This window comes from Hemiscyllium ocellatum, chromosome 43, assembly GCF_020745735.1.
Source record: "Hemiscyllium ocellatum isolate sHemOce1 chromosome 43, sHemOce1.pat.X.cur, whole genome shotgun sequence".
NCBI lineage: Eukaryota > Metazoa > Chordata > Chondrichthyes > Orectolobiformes > Hemiscylliidae > Hemiscyllium > Hemiscyllium ocellatum.
This window is the reverse complement of record NC_083443.1, coordinates 30,311,434-30,334,682: the sequence shown is the minus strand read 5'-3', so window position 1 is coordinate 30,334,682 and position 23,249 is coordinate 30,311,434. Positions and strand designations below refer to the sequence as shown.

Sequence of the window (23,249 nt, the reverse complement as noted above, 5' to 3'; positions counted from 1 at the left end):
TCGGTGTCTGTTAAGGGTCAGTCAGATACTTTTTTATACATGCTTGTCGGTGTTGTTATTTTGTATAAATTTGTCTAGTTTTTTTCTGCAGGTCTAGTTTTTTCATTTTCTGTGTTTGTTGCTGTCTATTGTCTATGGCTTGTTGGACTTTATCTGTCCATTAATGGTGTGTTATATTAGTGGGTAAAGTTTTTTGGCGTGAAATTTTATGGTTGTATTTATGGAGTATGTTGAGGCCATTTTGCTCTGCTATTCTTTTGGCAAGTGGGGTGTTAAGGGAAGGTTTGTATTTAAGACATTTAGGTAGGACCTGTTTCCTTAGGCATTCATGCAGGAAATATGTAGCGCTCTGACAGATGGCATTGGTTTCACATTTTTGGGCAAGTTTTAGCATATTGCATCCATAGGTGTTAGTGAGTTTTGAGAAGATTTGTAGCTCAGGTTGAGGTTCTCAATGGAGGTTTGCTCACTAAGCTGGAAGGTTCATTTTCAGACGTTTTGTCACCATACTAGGTAACATCACCAGTGAGCCTCCAGTGAAGCACTGGCGGTATGGCCCACTTTTTATTGATGTGTTTAGGTTTCCTTGGGTTGGTGATGTCATTTCCTGTGGTTATGTCATTTCCTGTTCTTTTTCTCAGTGGGTGGTAAATAGGATCCAAGTCAATGTATTTGTTGATAGATTTCAGGTTGGACAAGCCAAACTGAGACACAGGCGAGAATTCCTAGAAGCATGGCACTCCAACTGGAACTCTAACAACAAACACATTGATTTACCACCACCTGAGAAAAAGAAAAGAAAATGACATTACTAACCCAAGGAAACCTGAACATATAAATAAAAAGCGGGCCATACCGCCAGTGCTTCACTGGAGGCTCACTGATGATGTTACCTAGTATGGTGATGAAACGTCTGAAAACGAACTTTCCAGCTCAGCGAGCAAACCTACCTCCAAAAGCTCTGAATGTTTTTAACACAACCAAATCACCATGATTCTAATTAAATTCACAAACAGAAAGCCAGCCCTTTATATTTTCTAATCAATGTGTTTGGAAATGTTGCGAGACACCTCAGGAGCAGGTAGGATTTGAACACCAGTGTCCTGATTCAGAGGTAGGGCACTACCGCTGCACCATAAGACCCCAGAAAGACAGCCCTTAAAGGTATGCACCAGCAAGCATTAGTCACTCTCAATAACCTCTGGACCATGTCCTCGTTCTTTCTTAAAGGGACCATCATTTACAACATTCCAACATTAACTTTATTTCATTGTTTTTCTGCTTTTATGCTAAGAATATTGTAGTGCTGAACTACTTAAATGATTTCATTATTTCTCTATTTCTGTAACTAAGATTTTGTACCTGGGTTCTTTGGACCTAAGATGGCGACGTGTGTGGCATCATTGTACACTTCTCACTGTACTCTTGTACTTCATGCCTGAGTACAAGGGACAATAAAACCTAAATCCAAATCCAATTGGGATTGGGATTCCTTGCCTGATCCTGTTCTTTCAAACTCCCACTTCCTGTTCAAGATGGTGCTTCAAAATCAAGTCTTGTCACCAAACCTGTAGTTCCCCAGCTCCTGCCCCAATTCCAAGGTGGACCTCTTTTTAACTCATCACCAATTGGTTCTCATATTATACATCTGTTGAGTGCCTTTGGATGTTTCTTTGTTACAGGCACATATTTAAATATAAGTTACACATTTGTTGATTTATGCACAACTTATTTCCCATTAATCAGATAAAGTTATAGGCATACTGCGGTTGCACTGGAGAGGGTACAGAGGTGATTTACCAGGATGTTGCCTGGTCTGGAGAGCTTCAGATTTGAGGAGAGATTGGTCAGACTGGGGTTGTTTTCCTTGGAGCAGAGGCAACCAGGGGGGGGGGGATATGATTGGGACGTGTAAGCTCATGAGGGGTGCAGATAGGGGAGATAAGAAGAAACATTGCCCCTTGAAGGAGAGATGAATGACTGGGGGGGGGGGTTGGGGGGGTGAGGGGGAGGTGGTTCAATTTGCAGTAAGGGGCAGAAATATTTGAGGGGTTGTGAGGAAAAAGATTTGTCGAGCAGAGGGTGATGGGAATTTGGAACTCACTGCTTGTGAGGGTGGTAGAAGCAATAGCTCTCATAACATTTAACAAGTATTAGATGTGCAGTTGCGATGCCAAGATACATAAAGCTATGGAAAGTTTTGGAAAATGGGATATGAATAAATAGGTGGGGAGTTTTGACCAGCACATACTTGATGCACCAAAGAACCTCCTTCTATTCTGTAGACCTCAATAGTTCTATATGTTCAGCACCTGGAGTGGGTCTCATCTGCTCAGGTCTTCACTGTCTCCAGTTCCCAACTCGTTATGCAACAGTGCACAAAATAAGAATCAAATCCTTAAAACTCTGTGTCCGAAGACTCAAGCCAAACCTTGTCAAAAATAATGCTTTGTTGCTGCACCTTCCACAGATCGTTAATCAGTTCATGGCTTTCCCTGCCAGCTTTCAGCTAGAACAAACCCATGGGTAAGCCCGGAAAGTTCTGTTTGCTGAATAAAAACTGAAAGAACAGCAGATGATGTAGATCAGAAACAGAAGCAGATATTGCTATAAAAGCTCAGCAGGTCGAGCAATATCCCTGGAGAGAAATCAGAGTTAATGTTTCAGGCAAAGTGACTCCTCCCCAAAACTGTTGTGAAGCAAGAGTCTGAGGAAGGATCACATGACCTGAAACGTTAACTATTGATTTCTCTCCTCAGATGCTACCAGACCTGCTGAGCTTTTCCAGCAATTTCTGTTTGCTGCTGTTTTCTGTCTGATGACAAGAACCCTACAGAAAATAATAATGGAGAAACGCTGTTGTTTGGAATATTAACCAGTAGTTCTGCTGTCAGTAGTGTTGGGGATGAATCACCGGACACACAACCTGAGAGGGGTTTGGAACTCTCTTCAGAGAACAGCAACTGGTGTTTGACTAATTGTGAACTTTAGATCAAAGGTTGATGTACTTTGTTTTGTTAACCAAATATATCAAAGGATATGGGGCAAAGTTTTTTTTTAATTTAATCAGGAGATTAAATTACTTCAAAAATATTCTTTACACATAAAAAAATCTTTGTTACGTACGTATTTTATATACACACACAATCATAAAGGCAGTTCAGGTCTATACAGTAGCATATATAAAAAAAATTGACTCTATCCAACAAACCCCCCAAAGCATCTCATACTTGAACCAGACTATATTTCCTTGCATTGGAGGTGCTATGAAGGTCCAATAACTGAACAGATCCCCATTTACCTTCAACAGGAAGACCTCAGACCGTGGTCTCTTCCCACTGCGCCTTGGCAGCAGCTGCCCCAAGCTTTATTGCGTCCCTCAGCATGTAATCCTGGACCTTGCAATGTGCCAGTCTGTGACACTCAGTCAAGGTCAACTAGTTACTCCTGAACCCCAATGGCTGCAATTCATGGGCTGTAGGGTGACCCACCATGGTGTTCAGGAAGGATTTGCAGGTTTTTAATCCAGCCACACTGAAGAAAGAGTGATTTATTTCCCAGCTGGGATGAGTATGTGGAATTAGGGGCTTCAAAAGACTGAACTGCTTCTTCTTGTTCCTGTGATCTACAAACTTGTGGTCTTCATGTGGAACAAAAACATGGAAATGTTCTCTTCAAACCTGGGAAACCACGGGATGTTGTGGTGAAGGAATGGATCATCTTAAATGGGCTAAATGGCCTTCTTCTATCACTGTCTATCTTCTGTTTCAGCCTACTGCTGAACCTTCTTTACCCTCTCAAACAACCAACTCGTACTGAGCTGTCAAACCCATGCTTTTCCGCCATGGTGCATTGACTTGTAGCAAGGTCAGACAGTCCATCAACTGATCTGTCTCCATGATTAGAAAGCTGGGCAGCTGTTGTTTAGTTTAATTTGCTTTGAGGCATTTAAACTGAAAGGAATTGACCAAGCTGCTTCAGAAATAATATTTGCTTTCGAATGTTGTTTGGAAAGCTGCAGGTTGAAGTGGTGAGCAGTGTACTGGAGAAGCAAGCGTACAAAACTGGGAAAACTGTTCCTGATTAAACTGATTCATTTGGACAAGTGTGTTGCTGGAAAAGCGCAGCAGGTCAGGCAGCATCTAAGGAGCAGGATGCTGCCTGACCTGCTGCGCTTTTCCAACAACACATTTTTCAGCTCTGATCTCCAGCATCTGCAGTCCTCACTTTCTCATTTGGACAAGTGACTTGTTTGGTTAATGAGGAGGCTGCGAGATGTTGCTTGCAGTTTGTTTAGATGTCACTTAGTGTTGCCCATTGAATGATTTATATTTACCTAGCTCTTTTCGCAACCTCTGAATATCCCAAAGTTCTTCATAGTCAAGAGTGTGGTGCTGGAAAAGCACAGCAGGTCGGGAGGAGCAGGAGAATCAATGTTTCGGGCATAACCCCTTCATCAGGAATGAGGCACGTGGGCTGGGGAGGGGGCTGAGAGATAAATGGGAAGGGTATGAGGCTTGGGGGGGAAGGTATCTGGGAATGCGATAGGGTGGCTGAAGATGTGGAGAAAGTGATAGGTTGGAGAGGAGGGTGGAACGGATAAATGGGAAAATGATGGACAGGTCAGGAGGGCGGTGCCAAGTTGGATGTTTGGGACAGGGATAATGCAGGGGTAGGTGAAATGAGGAAACTGTGGAAATCCACATTAATCCCATATGGTTGGAGGGTCCCAAGGCAGAAGATGAGGTGTTCTTCCTCCAGGCGTCAGGTGGTAATGGTTTGGCGATGGAGGAGGCCCAGGATCTCCATATGGAGTGGGAGGGGGAGTTAAAGTGTTCAGTCACGGAACGGTGGAGTTGGCAGGTACGGGTGTCCCAGAGATATTCTCTGAAATAATCCGCAAGTTGGTATCCTGTCTCTCCAATATAGAGGGTGCAACAGATACAGTCGATGGTATTGGTGAAAGTGCAGGTAAATTTCTGTTGGATGTGGAAGGATCCCTTGGGGCCTTGGACGGAGGTGAGGGAAGTGGTGTGGCCCAGGTTTTGCTCTTCCTGCGGTGGCAGGGAAAGGTGCCAGGAGCGGGGTGTGGACCTGACAAGGGAGGCACGAAGGGAATGGTCTCTCCGGAACACTGGTAGGGGTCGGGAGGGAAATATATCTCTGGTGGTGCATTCCATTTGTAGGTGGCGGAGGATGATGCATTGTATGTGGTGGTTGCTGAGGTGAAAGGTGAGGAGTGGGGGTGGGGGCGGGTTCAAGGGTGGTGGTGTGGGAAGTGGAGGAGATACATTGGAGGGCATCATTGACCACGTGGGAAGAGGAATTGTGATCCTGGAAGAAGGAGGCCATGTGGGATTTTCTAAGGTGGAATTCGTCATCCTGGGAAAAGATGCAGCAGAGGAATAAGGGATGGTGACCAGAGCTGCACTCCTTCAGCTATGGCCTAACCGACATTGTATACAGTTTAAGCATAATCTCCCTGCTCCTGTAGCCTTTGCTAATAAAGGCAAGTATTCCATCTTCTTGAACCACCACCTGAAGTCATCCAGCACAGAAACAGACCCTTTGGTTCAATCAGTCCATGCGTACATAATCCCAAATTAAACTAGTCCCAGCTGCTTGCTCCAAGCCCATATTCCTCCAAACCTTTCCTATTCTGTACTGATCTAACTAAGTGTCTTTCAAATGTTGTAATTGTGCTCACAGTCCACCACTTCCTCTGGCAGCTCATTCCATAAACAAACTACCCTCTGTGTAAGAATAAAAGCTGCCCCTCGTGTCTTTTTAAATCTCTCTCCTCTCACTTAAAAATGTGCTTCCTAGTCTTGAAATCTCCCATCCTAGGAAGAAGGCACCAACCATTAACCCCTATAAATCTCTATAAGGTCACCACCACCCCCCCACCACCCCCCCTCCACCCCCACCCCAACCTCCTACGCTCCAGTGAAAAAGATTCCGTCCTTTCTTCATAACTCAAACCTTCCATAACCGGTATCATTCTGATAAATCTCTTCAGAACCCTCTGCAGCTGAATAATATTCTTCCTACAACTGGCTGAACTGAACTGGGCAGAGTATTCCATAACAGACCTCACCAACGTCCTTTACAACTTTCAACATGACGTCCCAACTCCTATACTGAGAAGATTCAAAAATCACACGACACCAGGTTATAGTCCAACAGGTTGACCTGAAATCACAAGCACTGCACCTGACGAAGAAGCAGTGCTCTGAAAGCTCGTGATTTCAAATAAACCTGTTGGACTATAACCTGCTGTTGTGTGATTTTTGACTTTGTCCATCCAATTCAAACTAGCACCTCCACATCAAATACTGAAAAGACTGAGCGATGAAGGAAAGCCTGCTAAATGCCTTCATCTACCTGTCCTGCTATGTGCAGGGATCTGAGGATATGAACAGCAACCTCAGATCAATAGTACTTTCCAGGTTCCTCCCAATCATTATCCTTACCCCTGGATGCCCTTCCCAAGTGCATTTTCTCTGGGTTGAATTCCATTTGGCACTGCTCTGTTCACCTGAGCAGTCTGCAGATACCTTCCTGTAGACCCCTCCTCACTATTTACGTCCCAACCATTTTATGTGTCATCTGTGACCTCTTCCTTGCGCCCCTTACATTTAAATCCAAGATGCGAAAAGAGAAAGGCCATTCAGTGCATCTAACAATGTCTATCCCTTCAACACAATATCCAGAGGTTTCCTGGGCATATTCTAGGAAAGCCATTCTATTCCGTACCAGATGAAAACTGGGAATGCATTTCATTGTTAGCCTAGTGCCCAGATGGTGTCTGACAAATGCAGTTCCTGCCTGCAGATAGTCGTTATTTGGCAAAATGGATCTTTCTCCAGACATCAGTTTCACTTTCAAAAGAGGTCCATGAAATGAAGGATTGTGCTGTGACTGTGCAGCTGTAATTGTCACCAGGTTTCAGTCCAGATGATCAAAATCTTGAGCTGTTTGTTTGCAAAAAGTGTATTTATGACTGTGGTGTCTCACACTGATAAAGAAGCATTATAATAAATGCAGGTTAACAGTCTATTAAACTAATCTTTTTGTCCTCAGCTGGAGTATTTAAGAGAGGAACATTTCTTTTCTGCAAGGGGACTATTAGTGTCTGAAGCTGCAGACTGTGGATTGATTTTATAAGTGAGATGTTCAATGCAGTTCCTTGCCTGAAAGCCATGTCTTTCAGGAATTCTGCCAGCCAAGCTCCAGATAAATTTCCATTCGTTTTACTGCTCTTGCTGCACCGGTTTGTGCAACCCAGAGGGAGACCTACATCTGTATAGCGCCTTTCATAACCTTGGGGATGCACCAAAGCACATTACAGCCAGTTAGATAGCTTTGAAGTGGAGCCACTGTTGTGATGTGGACGTCATAGCAGTCAATCTACGAGCAGAAAACACCCCCATATAGCAGTGAGGTGATGACCAACCAGTCTAGCTTTTCCTATTTGAAGCACTCCAGGTTCAAATCCCATGTCAGGATTGAAGTATAAAAGCCACATGTTTTTATCATTCTTTATTTTTTGGACTGTGGACTGCTTTAAATATATTAATATATTTACTGCTTTAATACAAGGACTGCAAGGAGTTGCTGCATTTTTAAAAGCAAGGTCACGCAGAGGGTGGTGCATATATAGAATGAGCTGCCAGAGGTTCGTACAATGATGGGTACATGAATAGAAAGGGTTTAGAGAGATATGGGCCAAATGCTGGCAAATGAGACTAGATTAATTTAGGATATCTGGTTGGCATGGACGGGTTGGACCGAAGAGTTTGTTTCTGTACTGTACATCTCTATGACTCTAAGTCACTCGAATCCATTGCATGTTGTGTTTATACTGTTGCTTTGTTCAAGCAGTAGGTGAAGTTGTCTAACTCACTTCAGCCCCAGGAGTGTGCAGACTGAACTCTGCCCAGAGACAGATTGCTGATTGGTTTGTGCAGTTGGGGTCAGTTGAGGAAGCCAGGAGCTGACAGCATGACAAAAGCTCTCTCATTGGCTCCTGGGCAGGTAAACAGGAAGTGTATGGACAAAAAAACCTCTGGACCGCAAAGGAGAAAAGACCTCTCTATTTCTCTGATTGACAGTGAAGTAGCCAAAAACCAAAAGAGGCTTGTACTTCTGTCCCACCATTTGCTATAAGCCGTTGCCTCTCACAGGTACCTAATAGACTGAAAAAATATTGTTTCAACCATCCTTTCAACCTCTGGCAAAGAACTTAAAAAATCTGGAGGTCAGATGAATGGGAGAGCACAGAAGGTCTCGGAACAAGCAAAATGAACACTGCATTGAATTATTTGGACTGGTCCTATTGAACTATGGTTCCCCAGTGTGTTTTTCTTCACCCTTAACATGTGAGTTTGTTTGTTTGTCTGTCTCTGTCTGGACATGTGTATGTGGGGGTTAAGAAGAGGGTTAGAGTTTCATCTAGCTGGATTGTTTTAAAAAATCTTTTTTTTGTTTGTCTGTGATTAGAATTGAAGTAACAGTAATAAATTGTACTTAATGTTAAGTACGGAAACATAGCCAGTGTTTTCTGACAACCCGAGTCCATCAGGCAAGAAAACTGGGGACTTTGAGTAATTTGATTGAATCTTTAACTTTTATGAGGACCCAGGAGTTTTATTTTATTATTTGTTCCAGGGATGTGGGCATCATTAGCTTGGCCAATATTTATTGACCTTCCCTAGTTGCCTTTGAGAAGTACAGGGGCTTATGTAGCAGCACAATTCCCAAATGGAGCATGGCAGAGAGAGAGAGAGAGAGAGAGATGTTGCTAAAAGGATAAATGCTCAGGGTGGTATGGTGCCATAGTACTGCTGCCTCAGTGCCAGGAACCTAGGTTCAATTCAAACCTCTGGTGACTATCTGTCTGTGTGAGGTTTGCACATTCTCCCCGTGTCTGTGTGGGTTTCCTCCCACAGTCCAAAGATGTGCAGGTTAGGGTAGATTGCGCATGGGAAATGCAGGGTTACATGGATTAGGGGTAGGGGATGTGTCTGGGTGGGATGCTCTTCGGAGAGGACTGGTATGGACTCAATGGGCAGAATGGCCTGCTTCCAGACTGTAGGGATTCTCTGACCCATGCCAAGGAAAAACAGAAATTGCTGGGGAATCTCGGCAGGTCTGGCAGCACCTGTAGAGTGCGAGAGAGACAGAGTTTTGTACTTTGAGTCTTGTGACCTTTCTTTAGAACTGTTGGAAATCCATTTCTAGTTTTATTGTATCTCCTGAAAGATTGCTGCTGTATCCATACTTCAGAGCAAGTCTCAGATTCTGTGCGTCATTTTGCTCGACTTCTAACTTTATACTGAAGGTAGTTCGGGATCTCAGGATAGTCTGAAAGGTCAAAATAAAGAATTTACCCTTGGCAGCTGCACACAGATAGCAGACTGTTTCACCAACAAGGTGATACTAAGGAGCAGCGACATTGTTACACCACCAAATCTTCACGGCGATTTCTCCAACATCTCACAGATGGCAGTGGCATGCACAGTCAGTTGGTCTGTGGTTGTTGGTTGGGGGGGAAAGGTTAGCCCTGAGGAGGAGTAGGCCATCTAGCCTCTCAGGCCTGAATGTCTAACATTTACCTGATCATGGATAATCAGATGATACCCTAAAGATGCCACCCAATTATTAGAGCGTGGTCCACCTTGAGGGCTCTGTGCACCATTATTCACGTTTAGCGAACAGGACCGAATGAGCATCATGAGTTTCATGCTAATTGTTTCGGGAGCGCCATTTCTGTTATATATTCATCAGATGTAACTTATTTTAGTATTTACTTCAGTTTAATTTATTCCAGGGCTCTATACTATAAAAATCCACATGTTAAACAGATGGGCTATAAAGATGAAAACTTCCTGCCATCTGAGACACATGAGTCTTTATTTTATTTATTTATCTGTTCATGTACTTATTTACTTCATTATTTATTCATTTCACTTTGGTTTGGGAGGGAAATAAACAAAATCATCTACATGCAAGGGAAAGGAAGCGGTTTATAGCCCAGGTCCCAATCCAGAACGTGTTATTTGTGATGCTGTGATAGGCTCTTTCCCAAATTTAATTTGCATAGTCTTTCAGCAGAGATGCCTGCCTCTCATCTTTACCCCTGTAACTTTACCCCGGTCACCCGCCACCTCCCCCACACACTCTTAAATATAGCTCGCTGAACAATTTCACATGGGATTTACTTACTCTTTTTTTAAAAATCCCTTCTTTCTGAAGAAAGTTTCCAGGATTCTCAAACTGGTGAATTATTACTGCAGCTTCATATGTTGGGGGAGTAGGCTAATACTTTGGTGATAGAGGAAGTGGTGGAAGCTGGTACAATGAAAACATTTAAAAGGCATTTGGATGGGTATATGAATAAGAAGGGTAAGAGGGATATGGCTGCAAATGTGTTGCTGGTCAAAGCACAGCAGGCCAGGCAGCATCTCAGGAATAGAGAATTCGACGTTTCGAGCATAAGCCCTTCATCAGGAATAAGAGAGAGAGAGCCAAGCAGGCTAAGATAAAAGGTAGGGAGGAGGGACTGGGGGAGGGGCGATGGAGGTGGGATAGGTGGAAGGAGGTCAAGGTGAGGGTGATAGGCCGGAGTGGGGTGGGGGCGGAGAGGTCAGGAAGAGGATTGCAGGTTAGGAGGGCGGTGCTGAGTTGAGGGAACCGACTGAGACAAGGTGGGGGGAGGGGAAATGAGGAAACTGGAGAAATCTGAATTCATACCTTGTGGTTGGAGGGTTCCCAGGCGGAAGATGAGGCGCTCCTCCTCCAGCCGTCGTGTAGTTGTGTTCTGCCGGTGGAGGAGTCCAAGGACCTGCATGTCCTCGGTGGAGTGGGAGGGAGAGTTAAAGTGTTGAGCCACGGGGTGATTGGGTTGGTTGGTTCGGGCGGCCCGGAGGTGTCCTCTGAAGCGTTCCGCAAGTAAGCGGCCTGTCTCACCAATATAGAGGAGGCCACATCGGGTGCAGCGGATGCAATAGATGATGTGTGTGGAGGTACAGGTGAACTTGTGGCGGATATGGAAGGATCCCTTGGGGCCTTGGAGGGAAGTGAGTGTGGAGGTGTGGGCGCAAGTTTTACATTTCCTGCGGTTGCAGGGGAAGGTGCCGGGGGTGGAGGTTGGGTTGGTGGGGGGTGTGGATCTGACGAGAGAGTCACGAAGGGAGTGGTCCTTGCGGAACGCTGATAGGGGATATGGGCCAAGTGCTGGCAAATGGGACTAGATTAGTTTAGGATATCTGGTCGGCATGGACAAGTTGGACCATAGACCTGTTTCATATAACTCTATGCCATTGGTTCAAATCAGCTGGTAGATATCATGTTCAAGTAATAAATCCAGAATTGAAAGTTAATCTCAGTAATGGTGTCCATGAAACTATCATCAATTGTTGTAGAAACCCATCTGGTTCACTAATGTCCTTCAGGGCAAGGAATCTGCTGACTTGTGACCCCAATCCCACAGTAATGTGGTTGACTCTTAACTGCCCCCTAGGCAATTAGGAGTGGACAATAAATGCAGATTCTTCACTGCTCCGTGAAATGGCCTCTTAATTACTGAAGAGACTGGCAGGATGGTGGAAGATGGAGTTTATGCAGAAAATCAACTCATTCAGGCCTGAGAGGCCAAATAACCTACTCTTCCTGTTTTGCTTTAAACATGCTCATGTCCCTACAGTGTGGAAACAGGCCCTTCGGCCCAGCAAGTCCACACCAACCCTCCCGAGAGCAACCCACTCAGACCCATCCACCCCATATTTCCCCCTGACCTATACATCCCTGAACACTATGGGCAATTTAGCATGGCCACATCACCAAACCTGCATATTTTTGTGACTGTGGAAGAACCAAGAGCACCCGGAGGAAACCCACACAGACGCAGGGACAATGCGCAAACTCCAGACAGTCGCCCAAGTTTGGAATTGAACCTGGGACCCTGGCACTGTAAGGCAGCAGTCCTAACCACTGAGCCACCGTGCCACTTGGGTTTGTTATGTATATGATGGCAAGTGAAGCTTGTGTAATTCCTTTTATATCTGTCTGTCTTTCAGGATGAAAATGATAACTCACCCACTTTTAGCCAGTCTTCCTACATCATCGCAATCCCCGAAAATATAATTGCAGGTGAGGCTGGGGTGGTGTTGGGGGAGAAATTGAAGAAACTGGGTCTGTCTCCCCTCACGCTTTGAAGAAGGAGGGATGTTCTCATCGAAACTTATAAAATTATAACAGAGCATGACAGAGTGGATATATAAGTGTTTCCCCCCCCACCCCGATCTGTGGGTGATACGTCCCAAGACCTACCGCAGATAGTAGCGAATCCTATCATTTAAATGGGAAACTTACCTCCCCAGGAGCCCCCACTGGAATTATTTCTGGAATGTTCCATGTAATATTTTCAGGCCACGGTAAACGGCGGATAACTGAAATCGCGGAGGCCAAATCCGCAGATACTCGGGTTCCACTGTACTTTAAATTCTCTGCCTTTTCGTCCCAGAGCCAGGCCTGGGGAATATCTATTTTTTTTAAAATGAATGTTTTTCTGGTCAGCATGATTGGGGCTGGGTCAGAGCTGGGTGAAGACTGGTGACATCTAAATGTGACCCTGCCACATAAACAGCCAAGGAGCCAATTTTAAGAAGAGGGGCAGAAACGAAGTGTCTCACCGTGATGATCAGGCATCATGTTGTGGGCCAGGCTTGATGGACCATCTGGTTCCTTGTGTCATTTCCGTGTGTTTGTATAATTCCATTCTGCTTCTCCCTCTATCTCTCTCCCTCTGTCCTTCTCAGGAGCCACAGTGTTGTTTGTATCTGCATCCGACTTGGACCAATCCCGGGAATATGGCCAGGAATCAATCATCTACTCTCTCGAGGGATCGTCCCAGTTCCGGATCAACACCCGTTCAGGTAGTCGATCACCTTCCAGCATTGAAATAACCAACTTGTTCTCCCTTAGCCAAACAGTAAATCAAAGTCACGTTCAGTAAAATACTGACTTGACCAAGAAAACTGAACCGTGGAAGTACTAATGTGGTCACCAGAAGTGGCAATCTGAAAATCTCTCATTGTAAATACCTCATTCCTTCTCTAATATTTGTCATTTCTATGAATGATTTAGATGTGAACTTAAGAGGTATAGTGAGTAAGCCTGCAGAGAACATGAAAATTATAAGTGTAGTGGACAGTGAGGAAGGTGACCTTAGAGTACAACGGGATCTTGATCAGATGGGCCAATGGGCTGAGGAGTGGCAGATGGAGTTTAATTCAGATAACTGCGAGGTGCTGCATTTTGGGAAAGCAAATCTTAGCAGGACTTATACACGTAAGGTCCTAGGGAGTGTTGCTGAACAAAGAGACCTTGGAGTGCAGGTTCATAGTTCATTGAAAGTGGAGTCACAGGTAGAAAGGATAGTGAAGAAGGCATTTGGTGTTCTAAATTGGTAAGAGCATTGTATATAGGATTAGGGAGGTCATGTTACGGCTGTACAGGACATTGGTTAGGCCACTTTTGGAATACCACGTGCAATTCTGGTCTCCTTCTTATTGGAAGGATGTTGTGAAACTTACATGGGTTCAGAAAAGATTTACAAGGATGAGTTGGAGGGTTTGAGCTATGGGCAGAGGTGGAATAAGCTTGGGGCAATTTTCTCTGCAGTGTTGGATGCTGAGGGGTGACCTCATAGAGGTTTCTCAAACCAGGAGGACCATGGATAGGGTAAAGAGACAATATATTTTCCGCGGGGTGGGGTAATCCAAAACGAGAGAGCAGAGGTTTAAGGTGAGAGAGGAAAGATTTAAAAGGGATGTAAGGGGCAACTTTTTCACACAGAGGGTGGTGTGCGTGTGGAATGAGCTGCCAGAGGAAGCGGTAGAGGCTGGTACAATTACAGCATTTGAAAGGCATCTGGATAGGTATTTGAATAAAAAGGGTTTAGGCCAAATACTGACAAATGGGATTAGATGAATTTAGGATATCTGATTGACATAAACGAATTGGACCGAAGGGTCTGTTTCTATGCTGTACAGGTCTACAACTCTAATTCACAAAGTCTACTTCCTATCCAACTCAAAACAATTTTGGTCAGTCTGGTGTTAATGCTGCAATTCCACAAACAACTGATTGAAAGTGTGATGACATGCTTCGATCCTTTCGCCCCTGAGCATGCAGTGTGTAGTCCTATTAACGAGTGGAGACCCTCTGGTGCTTAACCAATGAACTTCTGGCTGTAGTGTAAATGGCTTCACTACATTTTGGAAACACCAGCAGTGTTGAAGGCTGAGTAGTGGGGGGATGAGGTGTCAACCTTGTCAAAAAGAAATTTCTGAGACAGATTTTGCCAAAGCTTGCACTCATCAGGACAATTTTCAAAAAGCCAAAGTAAATGGAACCAAGATGGGGCTAAAACACGTTTCATCCATGAATTGGTGAATGGCAGAACACACTGGGCAGTGACTCACCAGGAAGGACTGCCTGGAGTTCCCTAAACTCTGTCCTCTTGCACAGTACCAATATTGTTCCCCTTTAATTAGGTATTTCTTGCAAATTGTCCTGATGAATGCAAACCAAAAAAGCTCAGACAAAATGCTGCTTTTCTTAGTAACACTCACATGCTTAAAAGTAAAGATCAAGAAAGGAGGTTGGCCATCTCATTCTGATATAGGGTCTAAGAATTGGCCTGAGTTTAGGGATTTTCCAGCTACCTTCAACATCAACAGCTGGAGCTGCATCAGCCTCAACATGTGCCTGTTTCCAGTGATTAAACATCAAGGTAATGGTTGTGTTAGACAGAGCCATGCCTTCGCTCTGTACTGCATCACCAGGTGCCAGGAACAGCTCCATGATAAATACAGCATAACCTGGGAATGGTGGGACTGGTCTGAGCTCGTCTTGTGTACAGGTTGATCCGCTATAATGTGATAGTTGTGTTCGTCTGTGTTCTCGCGCTGTAGAAAATCGTGCTGTAGGAAACCAGTGTGGAAAATTGCTATACCCATTCAGTCGAAATTTCGCGTTATCCAAACAGCTTCCATAATACGCCAGTCACATTACAGCCAACTCATGTTGACGAAATGCACATTACACCAGAACGACCTGTACTTCAACATCTTTGGAGCACAATTGTCGTTTCTAGGTTTAATTGTTATTGTTTTCCTTCTTGCTCAGCCCCTCTAGCGTCTTGTGACATTTGATCAGTTAAAGTTGAGACGTTTTCTCGGTCCACCTTATTTCTTTAACTCCTTTCCTAGGAAACAGTTTCAATACCTTTTGGAGTTAATGTAGTGATAGTTTTACTTCTGGTTCCAGTGTTGTCACATTCTGTACACTTTCCTGTAGGAGAAATCACAACTACTTCGCTGCTGGACAGAGAAACCAAATTTGAATATATCCTGATTGTCCGAGCTGTAGATGGTGGAGTCGCAAACAATCAGAAAACTGGAATAGCCACTGTGAGTAATAAAGCAATATCTACTTGCTTGCAGCAAACAGGTTCCAGAAGGCAAATCCTCCGCCAGTATATTCTTTTTATCTTTGTTCTGTCATGAGATGTAGGTATCGCTGCATGTGTGGCTCCTCCTAATTGTCCTTGAACTGAGGTAGCTCACTAGGCCATTTCAGAGGACAGCTAAGGGTCAACCACATAGCTCCGCGTCTGGAGTCAGATATAAGGCAGAACAATTAATCTGACAATCAAAACAGACAGTGCTGGAGAAACTCGGTAGGTCTGGCAGCATCTGTGGAAAGCAAAACAGAGCTAGTGTTTCTTAGGGGCAGCACTGTGGCTCAGTGGTTAGCACTGCTGCCTCACAGCACCAGGGTCCCAGGTTCGATTCCAGCCTCGGGCAACTGTCTGTGTGGAGTTTGCACATTCTCCCTGCGTCTACGTGGGTTTTCTCCAGGTGCTGCGGCTTCCTCCTGCAGTCCAAAGACGTGCAGGTCAGGTGAATTGGCCGTGCTAAATTGCCCATAGTGCTAGGTGCATTAGTCAGAGGGAAATGGGTCCGGGTGGGCTACTCTTCGGAGGGTCGGTGTGGACTGGTTGGGCTGAAGGGCCTACTTCCACAATGTAAGGAATCTAATTTAATCTTGTCTGATATGATTCTCCTTCAGAGCCATTAACTCTGTATCTCTCTCCACAGCTGCTGCCAGACCTGCTGAGTTATTCCAGCACTTTGTTATTATTGCTGGGTTTACTGTTCAGGAGGGGATTTAGCAATTTTTTTTATTCATTCACAGGGTGAGTGTGTCACTGGCTAGGCCAGAATTTCTTGCCCATCTCTAATTACTCTGAGGGCAGTTAAAGTCAACCACATTGCCTTGGGTCTGGAGTCACATGTAGTCTGGACCAGATAAGGATGGCAGTTTCCTTCCTAAAGGGCATTAGCAAACCAGATGGTGTTTTCCCCTGACAATCCACAGTGGACTCATTGTCATCACTAAACTCTTAATTACAGACATTTTATTGAATTCCACCATCTGCCTTGGCGGGATTCAAACCCAGGTCCCCAGGTCCCCAGGGTCTCTGTGTTAACAGTCCAGTGATAATGCCACTAGGCCATTGCCTCCCCTAAACTAAACAATTCTTCAACCATTTCATGTTATTTGCTGTCAGACACTGGTAGATGTGGTCATAAGAGTGCAGAAGATATATGGCACACAGGTCTTTTGACCAAGTGATTCCGTCTCTTGGTTTATGCTATGCGCAACTTTCTTCCATTTGTCCTCATCACAACCTTCTTTGGCTATTTTTTCAAGGCGGTTGGAGTAAAAGAGTAGGGAAGTCTTGCTGTAGCTGTACAAGGTGCTGGAGAGACCATATCTGGAGCACTGGGAGCAGTTTTAGTCCTCTTGTTTCAGGAAAGATATCATTTCATTAGGAGGCAGTTCAGGTAACATTCACTGGGATGATCCCTGGTTTGGAGGGATTATCTTATGAGCTAAAAAGGCTGGGACTGTGCTCAGAGGAGTTTAGAAGAATGAGGGATGATTTCATTGAAATATACAGGATTCTAAAGTGGCTTGACAGGGTAAATCATAGAATCCCTACAGTGTGGAAGTAGACCTTTTGGCCCATCAAGTCCAAAGAGAATTCCATCCAGACCTATCCCATCACTGTAACCCTGAATTTGCCATGATTAACCCACCTAGCCTGTACATTATGGGTAATTTAGGATGGCCAGTTGACCTAGCCTGTATATCTTTGGACTGTGGGATGAAACTGGAGTACCCAGAGGAGATATGGGGAGATTGTGCAAACTCCACACAGACAATTGCCCGTGGGGAGTTGTATCCAGGTCCCTGGTGCTATGAGGTAGCAGTGCTAATCACTGAGCCACTATGCCACCCCAAATGCTGAGAGGATGTTTCCTGTCTAAAAACAGAGGGGAGTGTCCGGGACCAGAGGACATAATCTCATTATAAAGGGGGCGCTGATTTCAGACTGAGGTGAGGAGGAATAGCCTGCTTTTTTATACACGTAAATAGAAAATGGACCATACCACCAGCACTTCACTGGAGGCTCACTGATGATGTTACCTAATATGGTGACAAAACTGAGCCTTCCAGCTCAGCGAGCGAACTTACATACAGTTGAGGTGGATTTTTGATCAGTTGGGGAATCGAGGGTTATAGGGAAAGGAATGGAAAGTAGATGTGAGGAATGTCGGATCAGCCATGATCCTATGGAATTGTGGAGCAGGCTCAAGAGGTGGAATGTTCTACTCCTGTTCCTATTTCTTATGGTCTACTTACGGTCTCACACCCCCATCAACATAATCTTCTATTTCCTTACCTCTCGAGGCCTTATCTAACCTGCCCTACAATACATCTGTACTACTGTCTTCACCCACTTTGCACTCTCACTGCTCTCTGTGTGAAGAGGTTTCTCTTGAATTCCATGTTGGACATTGTGATGACTGTTTTATACTGGCAGCTTCTAATTTCATTCAACAGTGTGGTGCTGGAAAAGCACAACAGGTCAGGCAGCATCCAAGGAGCAGGAAAATCGATGTTTCAGGCAAAAACCTTTCGTCAGGATTCCTGATGAAGAGCTTTTGCCCGAGACATCGATTTTCCTGCTCCTCGGCTGCTGCCTGACCTGCTGTGCTTTTCCAGCATCACATTCTCGACTCTAATCTCTAGCATCTGCAATCCTCACTTTCACCCGCTTCTAATTTCATTCATCCTGCAAAACCCTCTCATGATTTTATAAAACCCTTCATAATTTTACAGTCTCTCTCAAGTCAAGAGGCACAGCCGGTTCAACCATACCTGATGGACATATCCCCGGTACCATCCTTGTTACGTTTCACCAGTGCCTCAGTATCGTTTATCTAATATGCTATTTCCAGTTGGCAGAATCCTTTTAAGGTGCCTGGCTCTTGTACAGCTCCCTAGCCGCAGCTTCACTGGAATGAGCAAGTGGCAATGTAACTACATATCAAAGGAAGTGCAGAAATTTTGTACATCTGAAGTAGAAAATACTGGAATGCCATAGCACAGTCAACATGTGAAGAAAGATTTGTTTTTCAGGTGCACGAGATTTGTCACTGTCTTGTCAGCTATCTCAAAGAACATTTCTTGGCCAGTTCTACAAGGAATCTAGTTTGATATGTCTGTACTTCGCTCCAAAGTCCCTGTCAACCCTGAATGTTAACAGCACAGAATGAAATGGTTCCCCCTGCAGTAGTGCTCTGTAAAAATGGTTTCACTTGCACCACCACATCCTTGCACTCCCACAATCCTGTCACTGTAACCCTGCAAGTAATTACTCATCAGGTTGTTATCCAATTCCCTTTTGAAAGTCAAGATCAAATCAGCCTCCATTATCTCACAGCTAGGAATATACCTTAAAGAGATGTGCTCATCATATCATCACTGTACCATAGCATGTGACTTGTTAAAAGTTATTAAAAGTCTCAGAGTCCATCTTAACTGGAGCCACTTGAAGCATGACATGCCAATGAAAGCATGCTACTGTTATGTTAGCTCAGACACTGATGTGCTGGTGATTGTAACCTATGTACACACGAGGAACTGTTTCATAGACATCTGTTCAATCTTTCAAAAACCACATTAACCATGTCAAGTTCTTATGCAAATCCCCTGCTGAATGCAAAAGGCCACACCACAGTTCATCCACCACACTCTCAGGCAGCATATTACATTCCAGATTCTAACCACTCACTGCATTAAAACAATCCCTTCCACTCTGCTGTGGCAAGTGCTCTTGAGGATTGTTGTGGCTCAGTAGTTAGCACTGCTGCTTCACAGTGCTAGGTACCTGCGTTTGATTCCACCTGTGGGTAATTGTGTGGAGTTATGGAGTTATGCAGCATGGAAATAGATCCTTCAGTCTAACCAGTCCATGCCAAATATAATCCTAACCTAGTCCTGGCTGCTTGCCTTTGGCTCACAGCCCTCCAAACCTTTCCTCTTCATGTATTTATTCAAATATCTTTTAAACATTGTAACTGCACCCACATCCACCACTTCCTCAGGAAGGTCATTCCACACACAAACCACTCTCTGTGTAAATTATTTGCCCCTCATGTCTTTTATAAATCCCTCTCCTCTCACCTTAAAAATGTCCTCCCTAGTCTTGAAATCCTCCATCCTAGGGAAAGACACCTACCATTGACTCTATCTATACCCTTCATTATTTTACAAACATCTATAAGGTCGCCTCTCAACTTCAAGTTTGCACATTCTCCCTGTGTCCGCATGGATTTCCTCCAGGTACTCCAGTTTCTTCCCACAGTCCACAGATGTGCAGGTTAGGGTGGATTGGCCGTGGGAAATTGGTCATAGTGTCCAAGGGATGTGCAGGTTAGGGTGGATTGGCCGTGGGAAATTGGTCATAGCGTCCAGGGATGTGCAGGTTAGGGTGAATTGGCCGTGGGAAATTGGTCATAGTGTCCAGGGACGTGCAGGTTAGGGTGGATTGGCCATGGGGAATTGGTCATAGTGTCCAGGGATGTGCAGGTTAGGGTGGATTGGCCATGGGAAATTCCTCATAGTGTCCAGGGATGTGCAGGTTAGGGTGGATTGGCCGTGGGAAATTGGTCATAGTGTCCAGGGATGTGCAGGTTAGGGTGAATTGGCCATGGGAAATTCCTCATAGTGTCCAGGGATGTGCAGGTTAGGGTGGATTGGCCGTGGGAAATTGGTCATAGTGTCCAGGGATGTGCAGGTTAGGGTGGATTGGCCGTGGGAAATTGGTCATAGTGTCCAGGGATGTGCAGGTTAGGGTGAATTGGCCATGGGAAATCCCTCATAGTGTCCAGGGATGTGCAGGTTAGGGTGAATTGGCCATGGGGAATTGGTCATAGTGTCCAGGGATGTGCAGGTTAGGGTGGATTGGCCGTGGGAAATTGGTCTTAGTGTCCAGGGATGTGCAGGTTAGGGTGGATTGGCCGTGGGAAATTCCTCATAGTGTCCAGGGATGTGCAGGTTAGGGTGAATTGGCCGTGGGAAATTCCTCATAGTGTCCAGGGATGCGCAGGTTAGGGTGGATTGGCCGTGGGAAATTCCTCATAGTGTCCAGGGATGTGCAGGTTAGGGAAAGGGGGTTGGTCTGGGTGGCAGCACTTTGGAGGACCGGTGTGCATGCAATGGGCCGAATGACCTGCTTCCACACTGTAATGATTCGCTGACTCAATATAATCCCCTCTCAAGTAAGTGACCCCAGCTGCTCTGAACTATCCATGTTACTGAGGTCCCTCATCCCTGGAACCACTCTTTCTCTGTGTCACTTCTGAAGGCTTCACTTGGCCAGAATTGCACAGAATACTCCAGCTGAGGCCAATCTGCTGCTTTATGAAGGTTCACCATAACTTCCTTCTTGTACTACTATGTGGCCCTCTTTATAAGGCCCAGGATCCCATTAACCTTATTAACTGCTTTCTCAGTCTAAGCTGCCCGAAACAATTTGAACACATCAAACTGTCAGGTCACCCAGCTCCTGCACCCTATTTAGAATTGCTCCCTCTGTTTAATATTGCTTATTTTACAGCAGTTCTTAGCTGACCATTTAATTTAAATCAGAACAGAGCTGACTGCTCTAACTGGACCCATCACTACTCATGCATGTCTTGGTAGAGAAATTCTGCTTTCAACCTCAAATCTTGCTGGAAGCTTATTTATTTGATCCAAGTGTCCATAATCCCAACCTTTCAGGCCCTATTAAGTGCTTAGCTTGGAGCAACGTTACCTATTCATCTCAGAGTCTTCTAAAATGCTGTCAAACAGTTCTTTCCATCACTTCCTTTCTCAGAGTTCATCTCTGCTTTACAAAGAAACTTTTCCCAACTTTTTTTTGTTGATAAGGGGATTGTAATTGTGCATCCTCTGCTATGAAATAATAAGGGAACTGAAAAACATTCCACTAGGATCGATATATGTATTTTCAAAGTTTATCCAAACATAAGGTGCCTCACTGCGGCAGGGACCTAGGTTTGATTCCAGCCTCGGGTATCTGTCTGTGTGGAGTTTGCACATTCTCCCCGTATCTGCATGGGTTTCCTCCGGGTGCTTCGGTTTGCTCCCACAGTCCAAAGATGTGCTGGTCAGGGGGATTGGTCACACTAAATTACCCATAGTTATGTAGACTAGGCGGGGAAGGAGTGGGTCTGGGTGGGATGCTCTTTAGAGGGTCTGTGTGAACTCGATGGGCTGAATGGCCTGCTTCCACACTGTAGGGATTGTATGATTGAGAATCGGGGGCAGGAGTAGGCCATACAGCTCGAAAAGCTGGCTTTGCTATTCAGTACTATCATGGCTGATTTCAACTTGGCCTCAACTCCACTTACCCATCCACTTCCCTTAACCCATAACTCAATAGAAGTCTGTCTGTCTATCTCCTTAATTTATTCAGAATCCAGGCTCCACTACACACTTGGGGTACATAACCTTTTCAAAGTAATTCCTCTCATTTGTTTTAAATCTGCCAGCCCTTAAAACAGGACAAAGTCTACCAGTGTGATTGTGGGATTTGAAGCTTTGAGCTAGATTACTGGATCAGTGACATTGCTGCTACACCACTGCCTTCCATCAAAGGCCCTCAAATGTTTGCAAGCAGTTTTCTTTTTCCTGATGTGCGAGGGTATTCTGTTCGTGTTCACAACAACTGTAGCAGAAAGACCTGAACTGAAATTGACTAAACTTTGTTGTCACGGGAACCATTGTTGAGGATAGCGATAAACCATTTGAATCCAATCGGCTTCTGTCATTGTATTGTAGAAACTCTCCTGCAGTTTCTCTCTCCTGTCATGGATTGCTCCGCTTGAGAGATCTTCAGGGTTGATACAATCAGTCAGAGCCTGGGCATTACTTTGCTGCAAGGGCTATAGGAGGCTTTTGGCTTTCAAAGAGATAGCAATCACAAGGTCCTTTCAAGGGTGTTTTGTCTAGTTGGACAGATGTAGACTGATACACAAATGCTCCTGAGAAACTAGAAGTTAACGAGAAGGAAACCAGACATGTTGCTACTTCTAATATAATTAAAGAGAAGAAAAGTGTGCATCTTATTACGTCACCTAGGTACACCTTGAAGCATTTCATAGGAACATAGGAACAGGAGTAAACCATTCATCCCCTCGAATCTGTTCACCATTCAATGTGATCATGGCTGGTCTGTGCCCTAACTTTATATCCCCACCTTCGGCCCATGAGCCTTAATACCTTTGCTTAACAAAGATTTATCTCTCTCAGATTTAAAATTAACAACTGATGCAGCATTCACTACCGTTTTTGGACAAGAGTTCCAAACTTCATATTGTAAATATTATTATCTGAATGGTCACAGTCGGAAGTCACCCAACACCAGAATTCTGTGCCTGTACGCTTCCTTCCACTCCGCCTGACCAAGGGGCAGCGCTTCGAAAGCTCGTGATCTCAAATAAACCTGTTGGGACTATAACCTGGTGTCGTGTGACTTCTGACCTTGTCCACCCCAGTCCAACACCGACACCTCCGCATCATATCTGAGTAGAGGCAGTTTAAGAAAAGGTGAGGTGCAACGAGTGTCATGGTGGAACAGTCACTGAAGGGTGGCATGCAGGAGCAGCAGGTAGTGAGCAAAGCTAACGGCATACTAGCCTTCATAGTGAGAAGATTGGAGTGGAGGACTAATGATGTCTTGCTGCAGTTATACAGGGCCTTGATGAGGCTGCACCTTGAGTATTGTGAGCAGTTTTGAGTGAAGTTTTTGTCTCCCAGTC

The 23,249-nt window shown here is 44.8% G+C and overlaps 1 protein-coding gene across 1 annotated transcript in view; it reads left to right on the top strand.

Annotated features, from left to right (window-relative positions):
- Window positions 1–23,249, top strand: part of cdh23 (cadherin-related 23) — a 674,096-nt gene that overhangs the window by 288,144 nt on the left and 362,703 nt on the right. Inside the window, exons 16-18 of the mRNA XM_060854138.1 lie at window positions 12,081–12,153; window positions 12,822–12,938; window positions 15,367–15,479. Of these exons, the coding sequence (XP_060710121.1) occupies window positions 12,081–12,153; window positions 12,822–12,938; window positions 15,367–15,479 (303 nt within the window). The remainder of the gene's footprint in view (window positions 1–12,080; window positions 12,154–12,821; window positions 12,939–15,366; window positions 15,480–23,249) is intronic.